General features: G+C 39.5%; 1 protein-coding gene across 3 annotated transcripts in view; it reads left to right on the top strand.

Annotated features, from left to right (window-relative positions):
• The window catches only part of JAG2 (jagged canonical Notch ligand 2), a 138,901-nt gene that overhangs the window by 66,139 nt on the left and 52,809 nt on the right, over positions 1-19,953 (top strand). For 2 of the 3 annotated variants that reach the window (XM_027849190.1, XM_027849189.1), the window contains exons 4-5: positions 8,486-8,737; positions 11,504-11,564. In XM_027849190.1, coding sequence (XP_027704991.1) covers positions 8,486-8,737; positions 11,504-11,564 — 313 coding nt within the window. Of the gene's footprint in view, positions 1-8,485; positions 8,738-11,230; positions 11,316-11,503; positions 11,565-19,953 lie in introns of those variants that run through there. The other variant, XM_027849191.1, reaches the window with a different exon arrangement.

The following is a 19,953-nucleotide window of genomic DNA, read 5'->3' as shown; positions in this document are numbered from 1 at the left end:
ATTTAACTTAGGTGAGGAGAGTGTAGTAGAGGATTATTCAGGACACCTCTGATCAATTAAATTCCTATCATCCTAACTGATAAAATCACAGAATATAAGGGGGCAGGTTGCAGAGCTGTTTAAATCTTGACTGTAACGTGAAGAAGTCCTTCGCTGAAACCTAGTGGAATTAGAGGACAGTTTTTATTATGCGTTTTAGAAGTTTGACTAAATTCCTTAGGCAGACTGGATGGAATTAAAAGGCATGTGCCAACATCCTAGACCCTAATGGCCCTTTAAAATCTAGACACAATTTTCAGTGGAAGCAGAAAGTTGAAGCAGGAAGGAGCTTTGAGGCGATAATCCTAACGTTGAAGACCTACAAAGGAAGAATTCAGCTTTTGAGAGGAGAATCACCCATTGCTATCCACTGCCCTCTGGCAGAGGTGTAGGGGAAGGCAAGATTGTTCTCTCATCTACCCATACTACTCCCCCTCCCCCACCCCAGTGGGCCACGGTACTTTGCAGTGGAGCTCCTCCTTCAGTTGGAGCTACTACATGAGCTGGCTTAAGGAAAACTAAGGCAGCTCTGAGGAGTAGAACCTCTGGCCGCAGGGAAGAGAGCCAAGTGTGAAAGAAGAGAAGGCTAGTTAGCTCTGGCGGTTGGAAATTGAGCTGTGGAGAGGCAGCCTGAGGATCTGCCCAGTTAGAAATGCTGAGTCCAAGGGTGAGTAGTGTGATGACATCACTGAAAGAGAAAGGACTTTGGGATCCAATAGCCCTGGAGATGTCGGTTGCCTTGACCACATGTATTTCCTACCTGTATGCCTCTTCACTAGGGTACTCCGTGTGTATGCCAACTCTTCCTACTGAGCTGTGTGTGTTGGTGGAGGAGTATCCCAGTTTTATGGGGGCAATATTTTATAGCTACTGTTCATATCATGCCGTGTCAGAAGATGTTTTTGCTTTGAACCAATTGTCTGTTGGTTAACTATTAAAGGGGCTCATAAGCTATTGTTTTAGTCATATTGACTCATATGAATTCAGGGCAATTGCCTCTCACAGAGACCCAACCTTTGAGCATGAGTTTGGGGTGGCTCTGGAGGGAATACCACAAATGGAAACAGCAGTGGGTTTTGAGTTAAAAGACCTAGGTTGGAATCCTAGCTCCAACATTTACTAGCTATCTGGTCTTGGGGAAATCACACAAACTCTCTGTGACTCAGTTTTATCATTTGTAAAATGGGGGTAATAATACTTTTATTACCTACCCCACAAGGGGGTAGGAAAATGCAAACTTTAAAGTGCTGTATAAATGTAAGCTGATACTAATATGTACAAACAAGCTATATGCCAGATAAATAGGAAATAATTAACAGAGGGAAGGCAATAGAATTAGGTGAGGTTGGGAAAGGCTTTCTGTTGAAGATGAGATTTTAGCTGGGACTTGAAGGAATCCAGGGAAGAGGAAGGGCATTACAGGCATGGTAGACAGCTAGAGAAAATGCCCAGAGTCAAGAGATGGAATGGAGTGCCTTGTTTATGAAACAGCTAGGAGACCAGTGTCACTGGATCAAAGAGTACATGGAGGGTAGTAAGATAGAGAGTGGACCTCAGTGTCACATAGACTTAAGTTTAAGGTTGGGCTCTGATAGACTGGTTTTGTAACCGTAGGCAAATCACTTAACCTGTCAGTTCTTCAGGAAACTTTCTAGAACTATAAACTGCAGAGCAGTGGCTGATCTGTTTTAGTAGAGGGAGTTTCCTCGTTGGGTATTCCATATCCTCATAAAAGTACAATTCTGTCCTTCCCTTCCACCCCAACATATATTGTGTTTTTAAGTTTGTAGAGCACTTTATATGCATTATCTGATTTCAACCTCATATCAGTCTTATAATGTAGTTACTATGGAAATATTATTATCCCTATCAAAGGTAGGATTTGAACTAAGATTTTACTTAGTCCAATAGTCTATTGTCTGCTATGCCATGTTTTCTCATCAGAGTACAGTATTACAAAATCCAAGGTATGGATACCTCTAATTTAGATAATTTACTAAGTGTATGGCCATTAGTGCATGGTCAGAAAATCAGTTTATTTACTGAGAGAATCAGTCTTTCATGACTAAAACAAGGTCACGTGTATCAGGGATCAGAAAGTCACAGAACACTAGAGCTAAAAGGGCATCTATGCAGTGTTAAAGGTCATAGGATAATTGGTCAAACCTATTTGTCTTACAGATGAGGAAAAAAAATTAAAGAAATTATATTAGTTAAAATTGAATTAAACAGATGAAAAATTAAAAATGTATTTTCCTGGAAGTTAACAAATAGTTCACATCTTTTGATATATTACATATGTACACACACACACGAATCAACTTGACAATTTGAAATATTAAACTAGAAGGTTACTTTCTTCCCAAGTTGAACATGCAGAAATGGAAATGAGTAATAAAGGAAGTATTATTTAGTATGTCAAACTCCTCTACCCCACCGCCATTATCACAAGATTCAAGATCTTTATATTTCAGAAAAACCATCCAATGAGAGCTACAGAGGAACAGGAAACATAGAGACAAAAAATGATGACACATTCTTAGAGAATTACAAATAAATAATTTACCTATTTCAAAGATAAATATTTTCAAAAATAGGTCCATACCTCTGAAGACCATGATCAGTTATCCAACATCTATAATAGGAAACACAATTATTTGTTTACTTTCAGACCCCAGGGAGAATGCAGGTAAATACAAAGAGAAGGTTTCATATCCATTTATATAGAGCTAGTGTTTACTGGATGTAGGAACTTGAAAGGAAATTTTCTCATGCAGCACAGATTCAGTTGTTTTTGATAGCTTTTTTATAGATAGTAGGGGGCTGGCTGGAGGCCAAAGGGTGCTCCCTGTGTTTTGAACGTTGTAATGCTGTCTGTTAAGTATCTGTTAAATTTATAAACACACTTGTCTCTTGATGATTCAGGAGTGAAGATTCACAGTGGGCTTTCCAGACTCCTAATGTTAAAGCAAAGGGTGAATGTTTTTCAATAGATAGTAAACTAGTTATTGGAGATATTTGAGCAGACCAATTAGTGGAAGAGCAGTGCTTAGAAGTTACAGAAAGACATATTTTTGTTTGAAATAAGGAAGAATTTCTTAAGAAAGCTGAACCAAAATGGAACGGCTGTCTGGAAAGGTGGCTTTCTAAAAGTGGAGGCAGGATGGCCATTTTACTGGAGGGGATTCCTGTTCAGTGGGTAGGAGTAGCCATGATTCACAAAACCTAGTAGGCACTTACTAAATGTTTGGAATGGATTTGTTATGTGGAGACCTTTCAGGTTGAGGGACAAGAGAGAAAGTACATAAATCATTTGCCCAAGCAAGACTTTGGTGATGACATTTTATAACCCTCTTCTGTTGGTTTGGAGTTAGGAGGGAAGGGGTCCGAATTTCATTGCTATTTGAATGACTCATTTTAGTATTGGATTCTTTCTGTAAGAAGGTGACCTGACAATGAGGCTTTGATTTAGAAAGACTCTTAATCAGAGCCTATAACTTCATGGCTGTTTCAGAGAAGGGATAAAATTTGTCTTGCCTTTTACAGTACCTCAAGGACTAGACACATTCTTTGAATTAAAAGGAACTTCAGAAAGTCATTTAATCTAAACTGAGATCATATGAATTGTTCAGGGTTGAATGTCAAGTTAGTAGTAAAGTTGGAACTGGAACCAGGATTTCTCGATTCCCAGCCTCATTTTACAGAAGCAGAAATCAAGGTCAAGAAACTTCCCAGAGATCACCTAGCCTGTTAGTGACTAGTAATACAGCTTCCTCATATAACTGTAAGAGTGGGGCTCTATTGATTATTCTACCCACTAGAAGCAATAACTTTAGGTAAGAACACCTTTTGACTGAATTAAACAATCAGAACTGAGTGTGAACATGGCTAATTCACCTCTTGGAATCAATCAAAGCCATTGTGTAAAAGACTGGGTCATGCCTTAAGCAATTTGTATAAAAGGAAGAAGGTATTATAATATAAGGACCTGAATTTGAAGAGATTGAAGCCCGCATGGCATTTCAGCATACCTTTCAGAAGAAAAGGAAGTCCGGAGCTGTGACAGAGAAGGGAGATATTAAGGGGAGTCACTGGCTCTACAAGCATGCAAGGTCAGCTCTTTACCCAGCTTCTTTGCCGTACCCCCCCCATCCTCCATGCCTGATTATCTACAAAAACTGTAATGTAATCTACTATTTTATTACCCAAAGATTTCTAGTAAACCTAATTTTGTCTCAACTACAAAAAGACCAGGAGTTAACTAAAAATAGATATAAATGTGAAGTCAGTCAGAAAGCCCAACATCTGCTTAAATGTTAGGAATTTTCCTAATTAGAGTTTTAGAGTAATTGTGACTGACTTGAGAACTTTTCATTGAAAATAAGCCAGATAAGGGAACAAGTAGATGTTAGAGGGAATTCTATTGCTCTTAGGTTTAAAATAAGCTAATTATTTTAATAGAATGTTGCTGTATTACAGATGGGGAAACTGAGGCCCAAAGAAAGGCAGTAACTGGTTTTACACAGTCATTTCTAGAACCCATATCTGCGTAGGGTGTTTCTCCTTTAAAACTAGAAAGAGGTACATTTAGAATAAATTAAAGATTTTCTTACCTCTATCCAAAGGGAGCAAATTCATGGAATTCTTCACACCGTGCAGAGGTAGCAGGCTGGGAATATGAAAAAGCTTAGAAACAGATTTTTTTTTCTCTTCTCATTTTGTATTTAAGTGTAAAATAAAAAAAAATTATCCCCAAACAAAAAAAAATTTTAAAAATAAAGTGAACACAAAGTAAAAAAAAAAAAAAAGCGTGCAGACAACAAAGTTTTTGTAGGTGACACGTTTATATCATGTTGGGTAACAAAATGACATAATGATGAAAACATTTCCAAATGTCTGTTTTCAAAATGCTGTTTCTATATTTGATAAACAATAAAGAATTTGTTCATAGCATTAAAAAAAAAAGTTTAGAGAAAACCCTACAGTATATCTACATAAGGGGATCACTGACTGGTGGGAGAACTAGGGGTGCCCCTCCCTACCATCAAGCCTTCTCTTGTGTCCCTTAAAGGACTTCCAGCTCTGCTATTTCCTACCTTTGTGACTTTGGGTAAATCCCAATCCCTCCTGGCTGCCTTCTCCTCACCAGAAAAATGGAGGTATTGGATTAGATATTTTCTAAAGTTCTGCCCCTCTCAAAGCCCTATGAACATTTAGCTTATGCTGCATACTGAATTGGGGTATGGTGGTGATTCGTACTTCCTCAAAAATGAGTTTTGCTCAAGTACAAGTGGGCCTAATGTACTAGGCTGAGTAAATGAGAATTCCACGTTAATTACATTTGTAATCTAAACTGAGCATTTCCAACAATAATAAAATTGCATAGTGCAGGGGCAGGGGGGGAAGGAAAAGGAAAGTAAATCTATCTAGGATAGGAAATGCTTGGAACTACATAAATACTCATGGATGGAGACACACACACACACACACACACACACACACACACACACACACACACACACACACACACACACACACACACACACGTTCCAATAAATGAAAAGCCAACCAGTAAGTCAGGTACATCTGTTTAGAAAACATCCAGATTATTAACTGGTACATCATTTGTTTTTCATTGATTCAGCTAAAACAGACATTTTTTGAACAGTAACCATGTTCAGGGTCCTATTCTTGGCTCTAGAATACTAAAATAGAGAGAATATACCTTCTCCTCTCAAGGGCTATGCTGGGCAGAAGGTCAAATACATGCACAGAGATGGATTCTGACAACTTTTCAGAGTTTTGGGGCGAGCTGTCACAAATGTACATGCATTTACACGTATACATTCACAGTTATCTATTGTTCCTCCTAAAAGAACGTTTTTTTTTTCTTCTCATCTTCTTGCTTCCAGTCTCAAATTGGCTCTGAATAAGTTGGGTTTTGAAAGTGGAAGGAAAAAGAAAAGGAAGTGGAAGGCATCAAGAGTTATATTTACCAGTTGATAAAGTAGTCAAAGGATGCAAGCAGACAGTTTTCAGAAGAAGAATGTAAACAAAAAACCATCATATGAAGGATTGCTCCAAATCACTAGTAAGAGAAATGCAGACAAAACAATTCTGAAAATTAAAACTTCATACCTAGTAAATTTACAAAGCTATCAAAAAAAGGGGAATACTCAATGTTGGAAGGGCTGAGGAAGGACAAGTACACTAATACAGTGTTGGTGGATCTGTAAATAGGTTCATCCATTCTGTAATGCAGTTTGGAATTATACTAACAAAGTGACTAAAATGTCAGCAAAATATTTAAAGCAGCACTTTTTATAGTATAAGAGAACTGGAAACAAAGTAGATAGTCATTGATTTGGGAATGGCTAATCCAGTTGTGGCACAAGAATGTAGTGGAATCATAAGCAAAGTAATATGTTGAACACAGAACATGGGAAAATTTATATGAATTGATACAAAGTGAAAGCAGAAACAGGAAATAAATATACACAATGACTTCTACAGCCCAAATGGAAAGAACAACAATGACAAAAACAAAACTAAATGCTGTGTAATTATATTGGTCAAATCTGGCCCCCCAAAAGGGATAACATTTATCTCCTTCTTGTTACAGAGGTGTAGGTGACTATTGGTGTGGGATAGTTACATGTACTTTGAAACTTAATTGAGGTTCATTTTACTGAATTGCTTTATCCCCCTCCCTTTTTCTTTTTTATTCTTTGTTATATGAAGGATGGCTTTCTGGATAGGAGAGGGAGGAATGTTATTTTTGGAAATAAAAGTGATGGGAAAACAAGACAAGTAAAAACTTAGCAAGAAGAAAATAGAAAGAAGCGGGTGAGTTCGACAGTGTAGGCATAGTAGAATTCCATCATTTTGGGGGGAAGAAAGCCACTTCCTCCTGACTCTGGTCCAGTTCTATAATATTTCCTCTGGGTTGCCCTCAGCCTGGTTTCCTGCCCCGCCTCTTGCCAAACACTAGACAACAAAGCCTTCCTGTGGCGCTATAAACCCTGGACCTCCGGAGGAAGCGTGCACTTAGGCACCAGGCTTTATAGCTTTCTAAAAGGAGGTGAAATAAAAGGGCTTCAATGCTTACTCTCCCACTCCAATCAGCCCTTCATATTTCTACCAGAATAATTTTAATTTTTTTATAATTTTTATAAAATTTTTATTTTATAAATAATTTTTGTGTAATTCATATAATTTTATATGTAATATAGTATATAATATAATATATTCTACGAGTATATATTATATATTAATGTAATGTATTATTATAAAATAATAATATAATATAATATATATACTTTTATATAATTTTTGTAAAATTTTATAATTTACCTCATATCATTATTCCAGTATAAATCTTTGGTGATCCCTAATAGCATGCTATGAAAAGTTTAGTCCTTTGCCTGGCATTCAGGACCCTACACAAGCTCTGATATCACCCCACCTTTCTTCCCTTATTCATTTTTCTCATTTCCATGCATTTATACATCAATCGTGTTGGACAACTTCTCTTGTCCTTTGAATGTACCACGTGCATGCTCACTTGTGTGCCTCATCTCCAGTTGTTTCTTTGGCTTGGAATACCCTTCCCCAGTCTCTGGCCATTGAATGTTGTTCTTTCTTTAAAATCCCACTTTTATGCTGCCTCTTCCAGGAAGACCACTCTGATCTTCATTCAGTAATGGTTTCTTATCCTAGCTTGGTGTACTTTGGCACTTCTCTAATGTATATATGCTAGTAGAGTACTTGTCACCTACTACTCTGTATTATGGCTATTCACGTCCATGTCTTATCTTCCTTCCAGACCGTGAGCTCCATGAGAGCAGGGACTGTGCCCTCTCTAGCTTTGTATCTCTGCCATCACCAAGCACAGGGTTCTAGATTATTTAGGCACTTAATAGAGGTTTGTTCGCTCAATAAGCATTTATTCAGCACATAATATTCTTGAGGCAGCTAAGTGGCACAGTGAATACAACTCCAGATCTGGAGTCAGGAAAATTTGAGTTAAAATCTAGCCTTATCACTAGCGACGTGACCATGGCTAAGTCACTTAACCCTTATCTGCTTCAGTTTCCTCGTCTGTAAAATGAGGATAACAATAGCACTTTCTCTCAGGATTGTTAGAATAAGATGAGATATTTGTAAAGAGGTTCGTAGACCTTAAAGCTCTACGTAAGTATTAGCTATTATTATTTTAGGTGCTAGGGGCACAAAGACGAAAATGAGTTGCCTCTGCCCTCAAAGAGCTTACATTTTATTAGAGAAGTAGACATGTATACATATCAATTGTTGAATTGAGTTCAATGATCACATTGGAAAGGAGAGGAAGGTTGGATTTGTGAAGGGATTTCTCATGTATATTCCTCAAGATGATCAGTTCTACCTTTCTCCTTCCTTCTCCATCCCTTTTCTCTTTGTCCGTCAGATGGGCTTCTGATTGAGAGAGTGTCCCATGCAGGAATGATCAACCCTGAGGACCGCTGGAAGAGCTTACACTTCAGTGGCCACGTGGCCCACCTGGAGGTGAAGATCCGTGTGCAGTGTGATGAGAACTACTACAGCAGCACCTGTAACAAGTTCTGCAGGCCACGGGATGATTTTGTGGGCCACTACACCTGTGACCAGTACGGCAATAAGGCCTGCATGGAAGGCTGGATGGGCCCTGAGTGTAAGCAAGGTAACAGAAAGAAACAGAATGAAAATGGGGACTTACAATTCCACCCTTCTTCCCCATAATAATATCCGTTTTAGGTTGTTTTCTGCCTCAGATCACATCTGGAGTTTATATTTAGGTCTGGGTACCACATTTTAGAAGAATCATATATATAAAATGAAGTATGTCCTGAGGAGGATGACAGGAAGGCTGGGGGAATTGGAAGCTATAGTGAGAGCTGTGCATGTACACCTTTGTTTTCTCATCCGCTTTCAAAACAGCCATGTGAGGGAGGTAGGGCGTGAGCCACAGGCTTTAGGACTGGAAAGGACCTTAGAATTATCTCATCCAAAGCTTCACTGGTCTTTTTTACTCCGAATCTAGCGCTTTCTCCACTGTACCATTACAAAGATAAGGTGAGGGCAGATGTGCTTATTGCCTCGAGTATTTAAAGGGCTGTCCTATTAAAAGGGGATTTGACTCCTTGTACTTGGTCTCAAGAGACTGAACTTGGACGAAGTAGTAAGTCACAGAGGTTTAGATTTTGGCTTAGTATGAAGATGGATTTCCTAATAATTATAACTTTCCCATAATTGAGCAATTTTGAAAGGTAATAAATTCCCCATCATTGGGTATGCTTGATTAGCCTTCTGTTAGGGAGGCTGTGGGAAGGAGGGAGATTAGACCAGAGCCCTTGTAAGCCCCTGACGGGTTTAAGAGTCGTCTGTGATTCAGTGCTTCTTGTTGAGTAGGAGCCACTGGTTATCCTTGTGTCCTTTTGTATGTAGAAGGGTCACTCTGGCTCAGTGGGAGAAAGGGAGGGCCCTTCTAGTTCTGGGGAAGCTCTTGGACCTCATACTAAATAGCTCTCAAACCTCGGTAGTGGCCCTTTAAGAGCCTCACACCATGTGGGCAACTCATCAGAATTTCCTGTAAAGGACTCTAGTCCAACCCAAACCCAAGCAGGAATCTCTTCCACAAGATTCCCCAGCAGGTGCTCATCTACAGCCTCTACTTGAGAAGCCTCTAGTGATGGGGAACTCACTGCCTTATGAGGCGTAGTCCATTCCATCTTTTGAAATCTCTGACAGTTAATTAAATTCAGCAAATATTTGCCCGTGTGCATGTCAGGTAGCTAAGGGACACGTTGAGCAACCACATAGAAGCAGTCTAGCATAGTACATAAAATGTTGAACTTCAGGTCAAGCAGACCTGAATTCAAATTCTACTTCCACAATTTACCGGTTGCGTGACCATGAACAAGTCACTTTACCGTTCTGTGCCTCAATTTTTTTTCATCTATAAAATGGGTATAATAATGCCTGTCATGCAGTGTGACTCTGGGCAAGTCACTTAATCCTGATTGTCTCACCAAAAAGAAAAAAAGAAAAAAAAAATAATGCCTGTCATGTGTACTTTATAGGATTGTTTTAGAGTGCCAGTAAGTTAATGTGTAAAGTACTCTGCCAAAGTTAGTGCTATATAAAATTTGTTACTGTTGTTTTTATGTGGTTCCTCTTATAAAGGAATTTATAGTCTATAGGATAGAATGTGACTGAGTGAAAGGAGGTATCCAAACAGAATGCTATGGAAAATTCTGATGTTGAAGAAGTAACTTACTATTAGGAATTTTTAAATTCCTTTGTCTGAAATTTCTCTGTAACTTTTTCCGATTGGCTCTAGATTTTGCCTTGTAGGGACAAGGAGATATCAAGTCATAATCCTTTTCCTTTGTGATAGCCCTTCAAATACTTATAGACACCAGTCATGTTCACCCAAAGTCTTAGCTAGCCTAAATATCCCCAATTCCTTCAACCAGTTCAACCTGTGGAATTCTCTTCAGGCTTTTTATGTGCCTTTGGACTCCTGTTAGCTCCTTCTTAAATGTGTCTGGACCCAGACTACTCTAGGTGGGGTTTGACAAGGGCAAAGGCAGCAGGACTGTCCTCAGCTCCCTCATTCTGAGCAATGGAACTCCTGTTAATGCAGCCGATAACCATTTGACTCAAAAGAAATAGCACACATATAGTGCTTTGCAAATTTAAGGTGCTATACAAAGTCCAGCTATTACTAAAATTCCATGATTTGACTGTTGGTACTGTCCCTCTGCAGGAGGTATCTTTGGAGACAGATTTTAGTTTGTTCCTGATATTAGCAACTTTGATTCTCAGGTAGCCATGTGTATTTGGCCAGATACTTATCTGTCTGTTGGCCAGATGTTCATGTGACAGCAGTTCCTAGTTCTAGATTACTCGATCGGCCATCTTAGCTGGTATCTTGTTCCACGGTTAAGTTACCACGTCTCTTCCATCACTCCAGTTGAGATGAAATGTTGGACTTGTGGTAGATCACAAAGTATAGCTTGGTATAGTGGAAAGAGCCTGGATTGGGAGGACTGGGGGAGGGGAAGGAAGGGGAATACCGCAAGGAAATCTGGGTCCTGACCTCTTTACTGATGCTGATTTGTTGGCAAGCACCCTGTCTGGCCATGAGTTTCCCTGTTTTGTAAAATGAAAGGGCTGGATTCAGCATTCTCTGAGGTTCTTTTTAGCTCTGGCGTTCTGTCATGCTATGAAACTGGGAACAGATGATCTGCTAGTAGGTAAAGTATAGATAGCTTGGTCCCAGACTCTGGCTTGGTCCCGTGCAGCTCTGATTTTCTCTGATGCGATTATGTTTATAAGTTAGGAATGCAGCTGAGGGTTGCCCTGATGGCTCCGACAGGCTTGGGGCTGGCATTGTTGAGGGCCTCTGTTAGCTGCTGCTTCAACCGTGTCTCTGTGTTCACAGCTGTATGTAAACAAGGATGTAATTTACTCCACGGGGGATGCAACGTGCCTGGGGAGTGCCGGTAAGTGTGTGCTGGGGCCCTTTCCTCTCCCTTTTTCTTGGTGGGAGGATTGACTTCATTGATCTGCAAGTTCCTCTTCTTAATGATGTCTTCTGCTTGATTCAACAATTGAACTCATTGAGCCTGGTTGCTGGAGCCAGTGACTAGGTGAAGGGAGACGGAAGTGTCCAAGAATTTGGGGGTGATGAGGAAATTAGTGATAATTTTTGTCCTCTTTTTGGAATGTCCTCAGTGTGAAATTTAAGTGTAATCCCTCTAAGTGGTTTAACTGATGATGTTTGCAGAGGAGAAATGGACCTTCTTCCAATGAGAATTTTGACTAAAAACATGGGGTGGGGTCTTAGGGTCAGAGGACCTGGATTAGAATCTAAGCTCTGCTACTTGTTCCCTGGGTGAGTTTGGGCACATTACCTACCCTTTTGAGGCCTGTTTTATCCTCTTTAAGATAAGAGGAGCTATGTGATAATAGAGAACTAGGGATTCACATGAACCTGGGTGAGCTTGGCACAACCCTTTAGATCTCTGAGCCCCAGTACCTCTTCTGCAAATGAGTAAGCTGGACTAGATGACCTCTGAGAACCTTTCTAGTCTAAATCTGTAATTCTATTGTGCTAGGGTCTAGCGCATGCTTGACACATAGTAGGTGCTTAATAAATGTTTGTTTCTTCACTGAAGAGATAGGATGAGGTTTCCGAGTTCTTTTCCAGGACTTTCTAAAGCCAGTGATCTTGTGAAATTCCTGGCTATATGTTCTATGTGCTGGTCATTTGGCCCCTCTCTTAGAGAATTTGTGAAAGGGAGAATTTTTCCTCAATAATGGCTCTGCTGCCAGTGCTGGCGCAGCTATTCATTCTTAATTGAACCTAAAATTATTAGTGCTTTATGAATTAAGTAGTATAAATAGTATTATTCCTATTTCATGTATGAGCAAACTGAGGTCCAGAGAGGTGTAGTGATTAACCCATAGTCTCATAATAAGTGTCATATTGCTGTGATTTGAACCCAGGTTTTCTGAATTTACACTTACTGTTTTTCTTCACCTAAAATACTCATTTGTGTTTCCTTTTATACTGGCAAAAATCTCTTGACCATAAACCACAAAGATTTTCCTAAACATTTCCTGCTAGCTTGGGCAAAAGGGTATGTTTCTGGAAGTCAGACTTTCTGATGAATTCTCTGTTCACTTTCTCAGGGTCCTGACACATATACATACCTGAGTGCCTGACGATGCCTTGAGAGATTCACATGTCTCAGTCAGCAAGCATTTATTAAATTTTTTTTTGAGGGGTGAGGCAATTGGGGTTAAGTGACTTGCCCCCGGGTCACACAGCTAGTAAGTGTCATGTGTCTGAGACTGGATTTGAACTCAGGTCCTTCTGACTCCAAGAAGAAAGCTCTATTCACTGCACCACCTAGCTGCCCATATTTATTATATTATTATGTGCTTGGCATCGTACTAAGAGCTAGAGATACAAAGCAAAAGCAGAAGCAGTCCTTGCTTCCAGTAACCTGCATCCTAACAGAAGAGATAACATAAACGTAGACAGTAGAAAGGAAAAAAACACAGAAAAGAGGAAACAAAAAAAAAGAGCAAATAACTTGCTTCTATCTGCATTCAGACTCCATAGTTCTTTCTCTGGATGTGGATAGCATTTTCCATCATGAGTCTTGGAATTGTCTTAGATCCTCGTATTGCTGAGAAGAGTAAAGTCCATCAGAGTTGGTCATCGCACAATGTTACTGTTACTGTGTACGTTGTTATCCTGCTTCTGCCCACTTCACTCAGTATCAGTTCATACAAGTCTTTCCAGGTTTTTCTGAAGTCCACCTGCCCATCATTTCTTATAGCACAATAGTATTCCACTACATTCATATGATACAACTTGTTCAGCCATCCCCCAATTTTTGGGCATTCCCTCAGTTTCCAATTCTTGGCTGTCACAAAAAAGAGCTGCTATAAATATTTTTGTATGTGCATATACCCTGCTTTTTACCAGCTTTCAGGACAAACTCTTGTTGGTCCTCTGATTTAGCCATGTTTATTAATGTTTGTGACAATTCCTTTAGGGAACTAATCAGCAAGCATTTATTAAATGCATACTATGTGCCAAGTACTGCCCAGGTGTTAGAATTGTAGGATTTAGGACAGGAAGGGACTCCAGAGATCATCTAGCCTGGGATTCTGAAACTACCCTGGTACTGATGGGGTGGTAGTACCTTGATCCCTAAAAGCCCCTGAACTTTCCCACACTGGCAGTTCACCTGAGGTATGTGGTCCATTGCAGTCTACCTGGATACTCAGTAGTCCTTTCACTGTGGCCCTCCGACTTAGCCCAGACCATTTAACTTCTTTCATTGTTTGCACCTGGACCACCCTAGGCTATTTACCACTATTTAATCCTGTCCAAATCTTCTCATAGTCTTTTTTTGTATATAAATGTCAGTCTTATCCTCATCAAATTCTACAGACTCACTAGTAACTCTGCCCATTCCTATTGGCAATGCAGTAGTAGATTCCCTAAGGATCTTGCCCATTTCTATTGCTGATACAGTAGTAGATTTACTAGGATTCTTGCCCTCACTGGTGTTATAATAAAACTTCACTACTCTGACCGAAAGAGGGCTTGAGTGGTTGAATTCTTTTGCGGCAGACCCCCTGTACTCTTGCATTTTGGGGTTCCCAGCATCCCAAACCACAACATTATAGGCCCTCGTTATCTAACACAGGGACTATTCCAGTAGTTTTCTGGTTGATCTCCTTGCCTCAAGTCTCTCCTCACTCCAGTCCATCTTCTACTTGGCTATCAAATAGATCTTCCTAAAACACATATCACCTCCCTATTCAGTAAACCCCAGTGGCTCTCTATTACCTCTAGAATCAAATCTAAATTCCTGCCTGGCTTTTAAAGCCCTTCATAATCTAACCCTTTCCTATTTTTCCAGTTTTCCTATACTTTACATGCCCCCATATCCTCTGTGATCCAGTGACCCTGGCTTCCTCTGCTGTTCCTTCTCTCCCTCCCCTCCACCTCCTGGCTCCCTGGCTTCCTTCAGGTCTCATCGCTGGCTCCTTTCAAGTCTCATCTAATGTCCCTCCTTCTTCAGGAAGCCTTTCCTAGTCTTCCTTAATCTTAGTGTCTTCCCTGAGACTATCCTAATTTATTTGTGTGTGTGTGTGTGTCTTGTTTGTATAGTTGTTTCCCCCATTAGACCATGAGCTCCTTGACAGCAGGATTTTTTTTTGCCTTTTTTTGATAGGTACGTAGTGGGCATAAAAATGCTCGTTGACTGATGGACTATTTCAATATAATTATTTTTCTTTATAATCCTATGTATTTTATCTTATGTGTTTTAAAATGTCATTCTGAGAGTGGATCCATAGACTTCATCCTACTTCCAAAGGGGTGCATGACAAAATGGTTAAGAATGGTTAAGATTTAGTTTAACCCAATCATTTTAAAGATGAGAAAACCTCATTAAGTGACTTCCCCAGGGGCACACATGTGGTTAAGGAGAGGAACCAGGATTCAAACACAGGTTGTCTGACTCCATATTCATTGCTTTCTGTACTGTAATGGGCTTGCCAGAAAGAGAAGCTGAATTAAGTTGTGAAATGAAACCTCTTTTTGTCTGGGATTGAGGAGGTGGGGGAAACGTACCCCACCACTGCTGAGTTGTTTTGTACTGTGCTGTGTTGATAGACGTGAGTTAAATCTTCTGGACCATCTAAGAGAACAATCCCAGTCTCAGTTCCAGGTTGCTAGAGTATCTCCACCTTTCCCTTCATAGGTAAAAACAATAGCCACTTTCTGAGTCAATAATAGAAATGAAAAATGGGAGGAAAGACTGGGTGTGAGAGAGAGACTTTTCCTCGTGCTCACAGTCTGGGAGTTCTGGGATACAGGTCATTGTATGAACAACAGCAGAGACCATTAATTTGGTGCTGTAGTCTACAAATGAGTTTAAAAGGCCCATTTCCTCTACTTAGAGCTAAGGCATTAAATTGGATTATAATGCCTCATGGCCTAAATCCCGGAATAAGCTCTTCGATTTGGACATCAAGTAATTCCACTTGGATTCCAGCAGTTAAGTGCTGGGGTGGAGGCTGCTCTTTGAGGCTTAATAGCAAGATGAAGCCACTTAGCCATCAAATAATGGGAAATTCTCCCCAAGGTCTCTGGACTTTCTCATTCTCTCTGGCTTTATGGCATAAATCCTTTAGCACCTCACATTCATAAAGGACCACAGAGTTACATTCTGGAAGCAGTCATCTATTTGAAGTCCCTTATTCTTATATATGAAGGAATAAGTCCAGGTAATGGGAAGTACAGGATGGTGCAACAAACAAGTATTAGTCACTTCCTTTATGCAGGGAAGGTGCTAGGTAATGTCAGGGTGGGGAGGAAGGGATGCAGTATTTAGATAATGTTTAGATATTCTTAGTCTCCATTGAGTTTACAGACTGGTAGGGAGATCAGATACTAGCCCAGGGCCACTTAGTTTAATCCTTGAAAGGTATATGATTTCATTGCTCTGGTTCTTTGGTCCAATGACACTGATTGTGGTTCTAATATAAAAAAAACTTTAAATTGAAAAGTAAAGGAGAGGGAGAAAATTGTCTACATTTAACAAACTGGACACCATAGAAAATGCCAGAGGTACCCAGAAAATCATACAAGACCAAACTCAAGAAAGGATTCAGTAATAAAACATGGGTCAAGATAAATGCATATAGACATATTAACCTGTGTTTTATTGTGAACAAAGTGTAGATAGTAAATACAGTGAATGATAGTGCAGAGAAGCAAATGTAACCACATCGGTATCACTAAGCCTTGGTGGAACTGATTCTGGACTGTATCTCTGGATGGGTGTAATGTATTGAAAAGGAACAGTACAGGTTAAGGGAGAGGTGTGGGGTGTTGGCACCAGAATAGCATTATATATTAAGAAGATATGTTTATGTGAGCCAATCCAACAACCCAGAAAGAAAGGAACAGAGTAAGCCCTTCATTTGTGTGAAGATAAACAGAGGCAAAATTGTTATTGGACAGATGACCTGGATAGAAAAAGGAATGAGATGAGAATAGAAAACAATCCCAACAGAGGAATCATAGCGTAATAATGGGGGACCTCAGTTATGTGTACATCTGTTAATTTCTTAACTTGCTATAATGATAACTTCAACCTTTAAAAAGTAGGGGAAGTGTTTCTGGTTAAGATGGCAGTATGAAATATTGTAGAGGAGCACATCTCTCCCCCATGTTCTCTATCAGTGTTCTCAAAAGGGTACCATGTTGAATAATAGTAAAGAAATTGCAAGGTTATACAAAAAGACAGCCAGAAGCCATGGGGAATGGAAGAAGAAAACATGTTTAAGCTCCGGTGAACAGCCTGAAAAACCCTCAGCAATGCCCTGATGTGGGAAGAACCAAGGGGAATAGAAGGTGACAACCATACATTGACCAGGATTCCCCAGAGAGGCTGGAAGCCCTCAGCTGTCAGGGAATGTCCTACTGCAGAACCTTGACTAGGGATGCTGAAATATGCCAGTGCTATGAGCGCAGACACACCAGGAAGGATGGAAGCCAGTGTCAGGTGCTCAGAGGGGGTGCCGCACCCCTAACCCCTATGATGTGGAAGGGATAACTGTATAATGAGTACAAGAAGAGTTGCACAGAGAGAACGTTTGCCACAAATATTACAAAGTACTTGAAAGAAATGAAGCAAGAAATTAAAAATGGAATTAAGTTCTGTCAGAAGAAAAATTCAGTGCTCAGCATAGTGCCTGGAACGTAGTAGGTGCTTAACAAATGTTTCTTAATTAATTGATTGGAGGGAGAATAAATTTGGTGATGTATAAAAAAAAATTTTTAAACCACATGGCAAATCTTTTTTAAAAAGCTAAGGGCAAAGATTTTTAAAAGTTACGTGATGAAAAGAGGAGAACCAGAGAAAGGAATAGGACCACTGCTTGGGTGGATGTAGTGATGGTAACTGAAGGGACTGAAACAGAGCTACTCCATTCTTATACTTCTTCTCCTTCCCTCTCCATTCTTGCCAGAAAGAATGATCTTTGAACTGGGAAGGATGGAGCAAAAATGACTAATGAGGGAGTTTGATACTCAAGATAAATAGGAGTTGGTAATGGAACACCGTGACAAATTCATTTTACTGGCAGGTGTGATTGCTGAACCACTGTCAGTGATCTTTGAAAGGCTATGGAAAATGGGAGAGGTGCTGAAGAATTGGAGAAAAGCAAACATTTTGACTTTCAATCTGCAAAATAAAGGCTAATGAGCTTGACTTTGATTCTTGGCAAAATTCTTGAGTGTGTTATAAAAGAAATGTGAACAGCTAGAAAATGAATGGTGTGGGGGGGGCAGCTGAGGGGCACAGTGGGTAGACCACTGGCCCTGGAGTCAGGAGAACCTGACTTCAAATCTGACACTTACTAGCTTTGTGACCCTAGGCAATTCACTTAACCCTGATTGCCTCCAAAAAAAAAAAAAGAAAGAAAGAAAGAAAGAAAATGAATCAGTGATCACAAAGAGCCAGCACAACCTTATCGTCTCAGACCAATCTCATTTCCATTTGGGGAAGAGAGCATTACTAGACTAGTAGGTTAAGGGATGCTATAGATACAGTTTATGTCTTTCATGTTATTCTCATGGAATGATAAGGACACATTCTGAATGTTAATCAATGCTTGTTGACTGATTAAGCTAGGGCAATAGCGCAGTTAGGCAGATTCAGAACTGGTAGGATGGCTGACTCCAAGAGTATTCATGGTTCAATATCAATGTTGATGTGGAAGAAGGTCTCCAATATACTACCAAAGGGACCTATGCAGTTTAACATTTGAATCACTGCCTTGCATAGAGTTATAAGTGGCATGCTAATCAAGTTTTTAGAGGACAAAGTGAAAAGGATAGTCAGCCCATAAGATATCAGAATTGGAATCCAAAAGGATCTTACAGTTCCCAAACTATACATCATGGCCCCCTAAGGCACCATAGTGAATTCAAAGAGTACTGTGAGGTATTTTAATTTTTTAAAGGATTTTGGTATAACTTTAATGAAAATACTAGGATTACCAATATTCTTCTATACAAGATTTACTAGTCAGGTCTATAGGTATTTATTGTCTTTCAGTACCCAGAATTTCCTCTAAATTAGGTATCTGGAATTGTCTTTCATAATTTTTCTTTTTAAAATCTAATTTTATTTTGTTTTCCAGTCCACATTCTCTTCTTTCCACTTCCCCAACTCCCATTTAAAAAAGCAAGAAAAACAAAAGCTCCTATAAACATATATAGATAAGCAAAATAAATTCTAACTTTGGCCATGTCCAAATACATATGTACATACATATGTATGTATGTATATGGTATCTTAAATTTTGGGGGGAAACACAGTCTAACACACATGTTGGATCATCTTTCCAACACTGAGTGATCTACTAGCTCAAGGTAGTTCAGGGTTTCAGTATTATATTATGCTCCATTTCTTTGAGTAACATTCTGAAATGTTTGAGATATATTTTTGCTTTTGTACTTGTATTTTTGACTACACTGGAACTTCTCAGATGTCTCATTTGTAATATGTCTCTGTGAAGATGGGTTTTTGGCAGTTGCTGTGATAAAATTTCAGTGCTGTGCAAAAGTCAGTGTAATTAGGGTAGCAGGTTCCAGATGCCAACATTTGAGGAGTTGTGAAGTGTTACCAAAAGACACATACATCCTATTAGTTGTTATTTAATACCTAAATGATTTTTTTTTCAAATGGCTACTGAGTTAAGACATAAATACTTACTAAATTGTATGGACTGAATTGCTTAATAAACAGAACTTGTAAGGTATTTCTTTTGGGCAAGAGGCACCATGAAAAAATTACTTTGATACAAGGGGTACCATGAACTGAGAAAGTTTGAGAGCACTGGGCTGAATTAATAAGACAGAATTTAATAGGAAAAAAAGTGAAGTCTTGGACTTGAGTTCAAAAAATCAACCTCACATATATAAGAACTTTTTTCAGTTCATCTGAAAAAACTCTTGGAATTTTAGTGGACTGCAAGATCAATATGGGGCCACAGTGTGATATAACAGCATGAAAAGCTCAGTTGATATTAGACTGCATTAAGATAGAGCTCTGGGCAGCAGATTTTAGGGAAGACATTTGATAACCTAGAGATTTTCTAGAGGGGTGTGACAAGAGTATTGAAGGATCTCGAGATCGTACCACATGAGGATCAAGTGCAGAAATCGGGGAAGAAACGACTTAGGGAGGACGTGGTAGCTGTCTTTGAGTATTTGGAGTGATATCCTCTGGAAGATAGATTAGAGTTAGACTAATGCTTCATCCCAGAGGGCAGTCCTAGGAGCAATGG

This window comes from Vombatus ursinus, unplaced genomic scaffold (assembly GCF_900497805.2).
Source record: "Vombatus ursinus unplaced genomic scaffold, bare-nosed wombat genome assembly UNPS02007284.1, whole genome shotgun sequence".
Taxonomy (NCBI): Eukaryota; Metazoa; Chordata; class Mammalia; order Diprotodontia; family Vombatidae; genus Vombatus; species Vombatus ursinus.
Note: the sequence above shows the minus strand (reverse complement) of the source record. Positions and strands in the feature narration are given on the sequence as shown.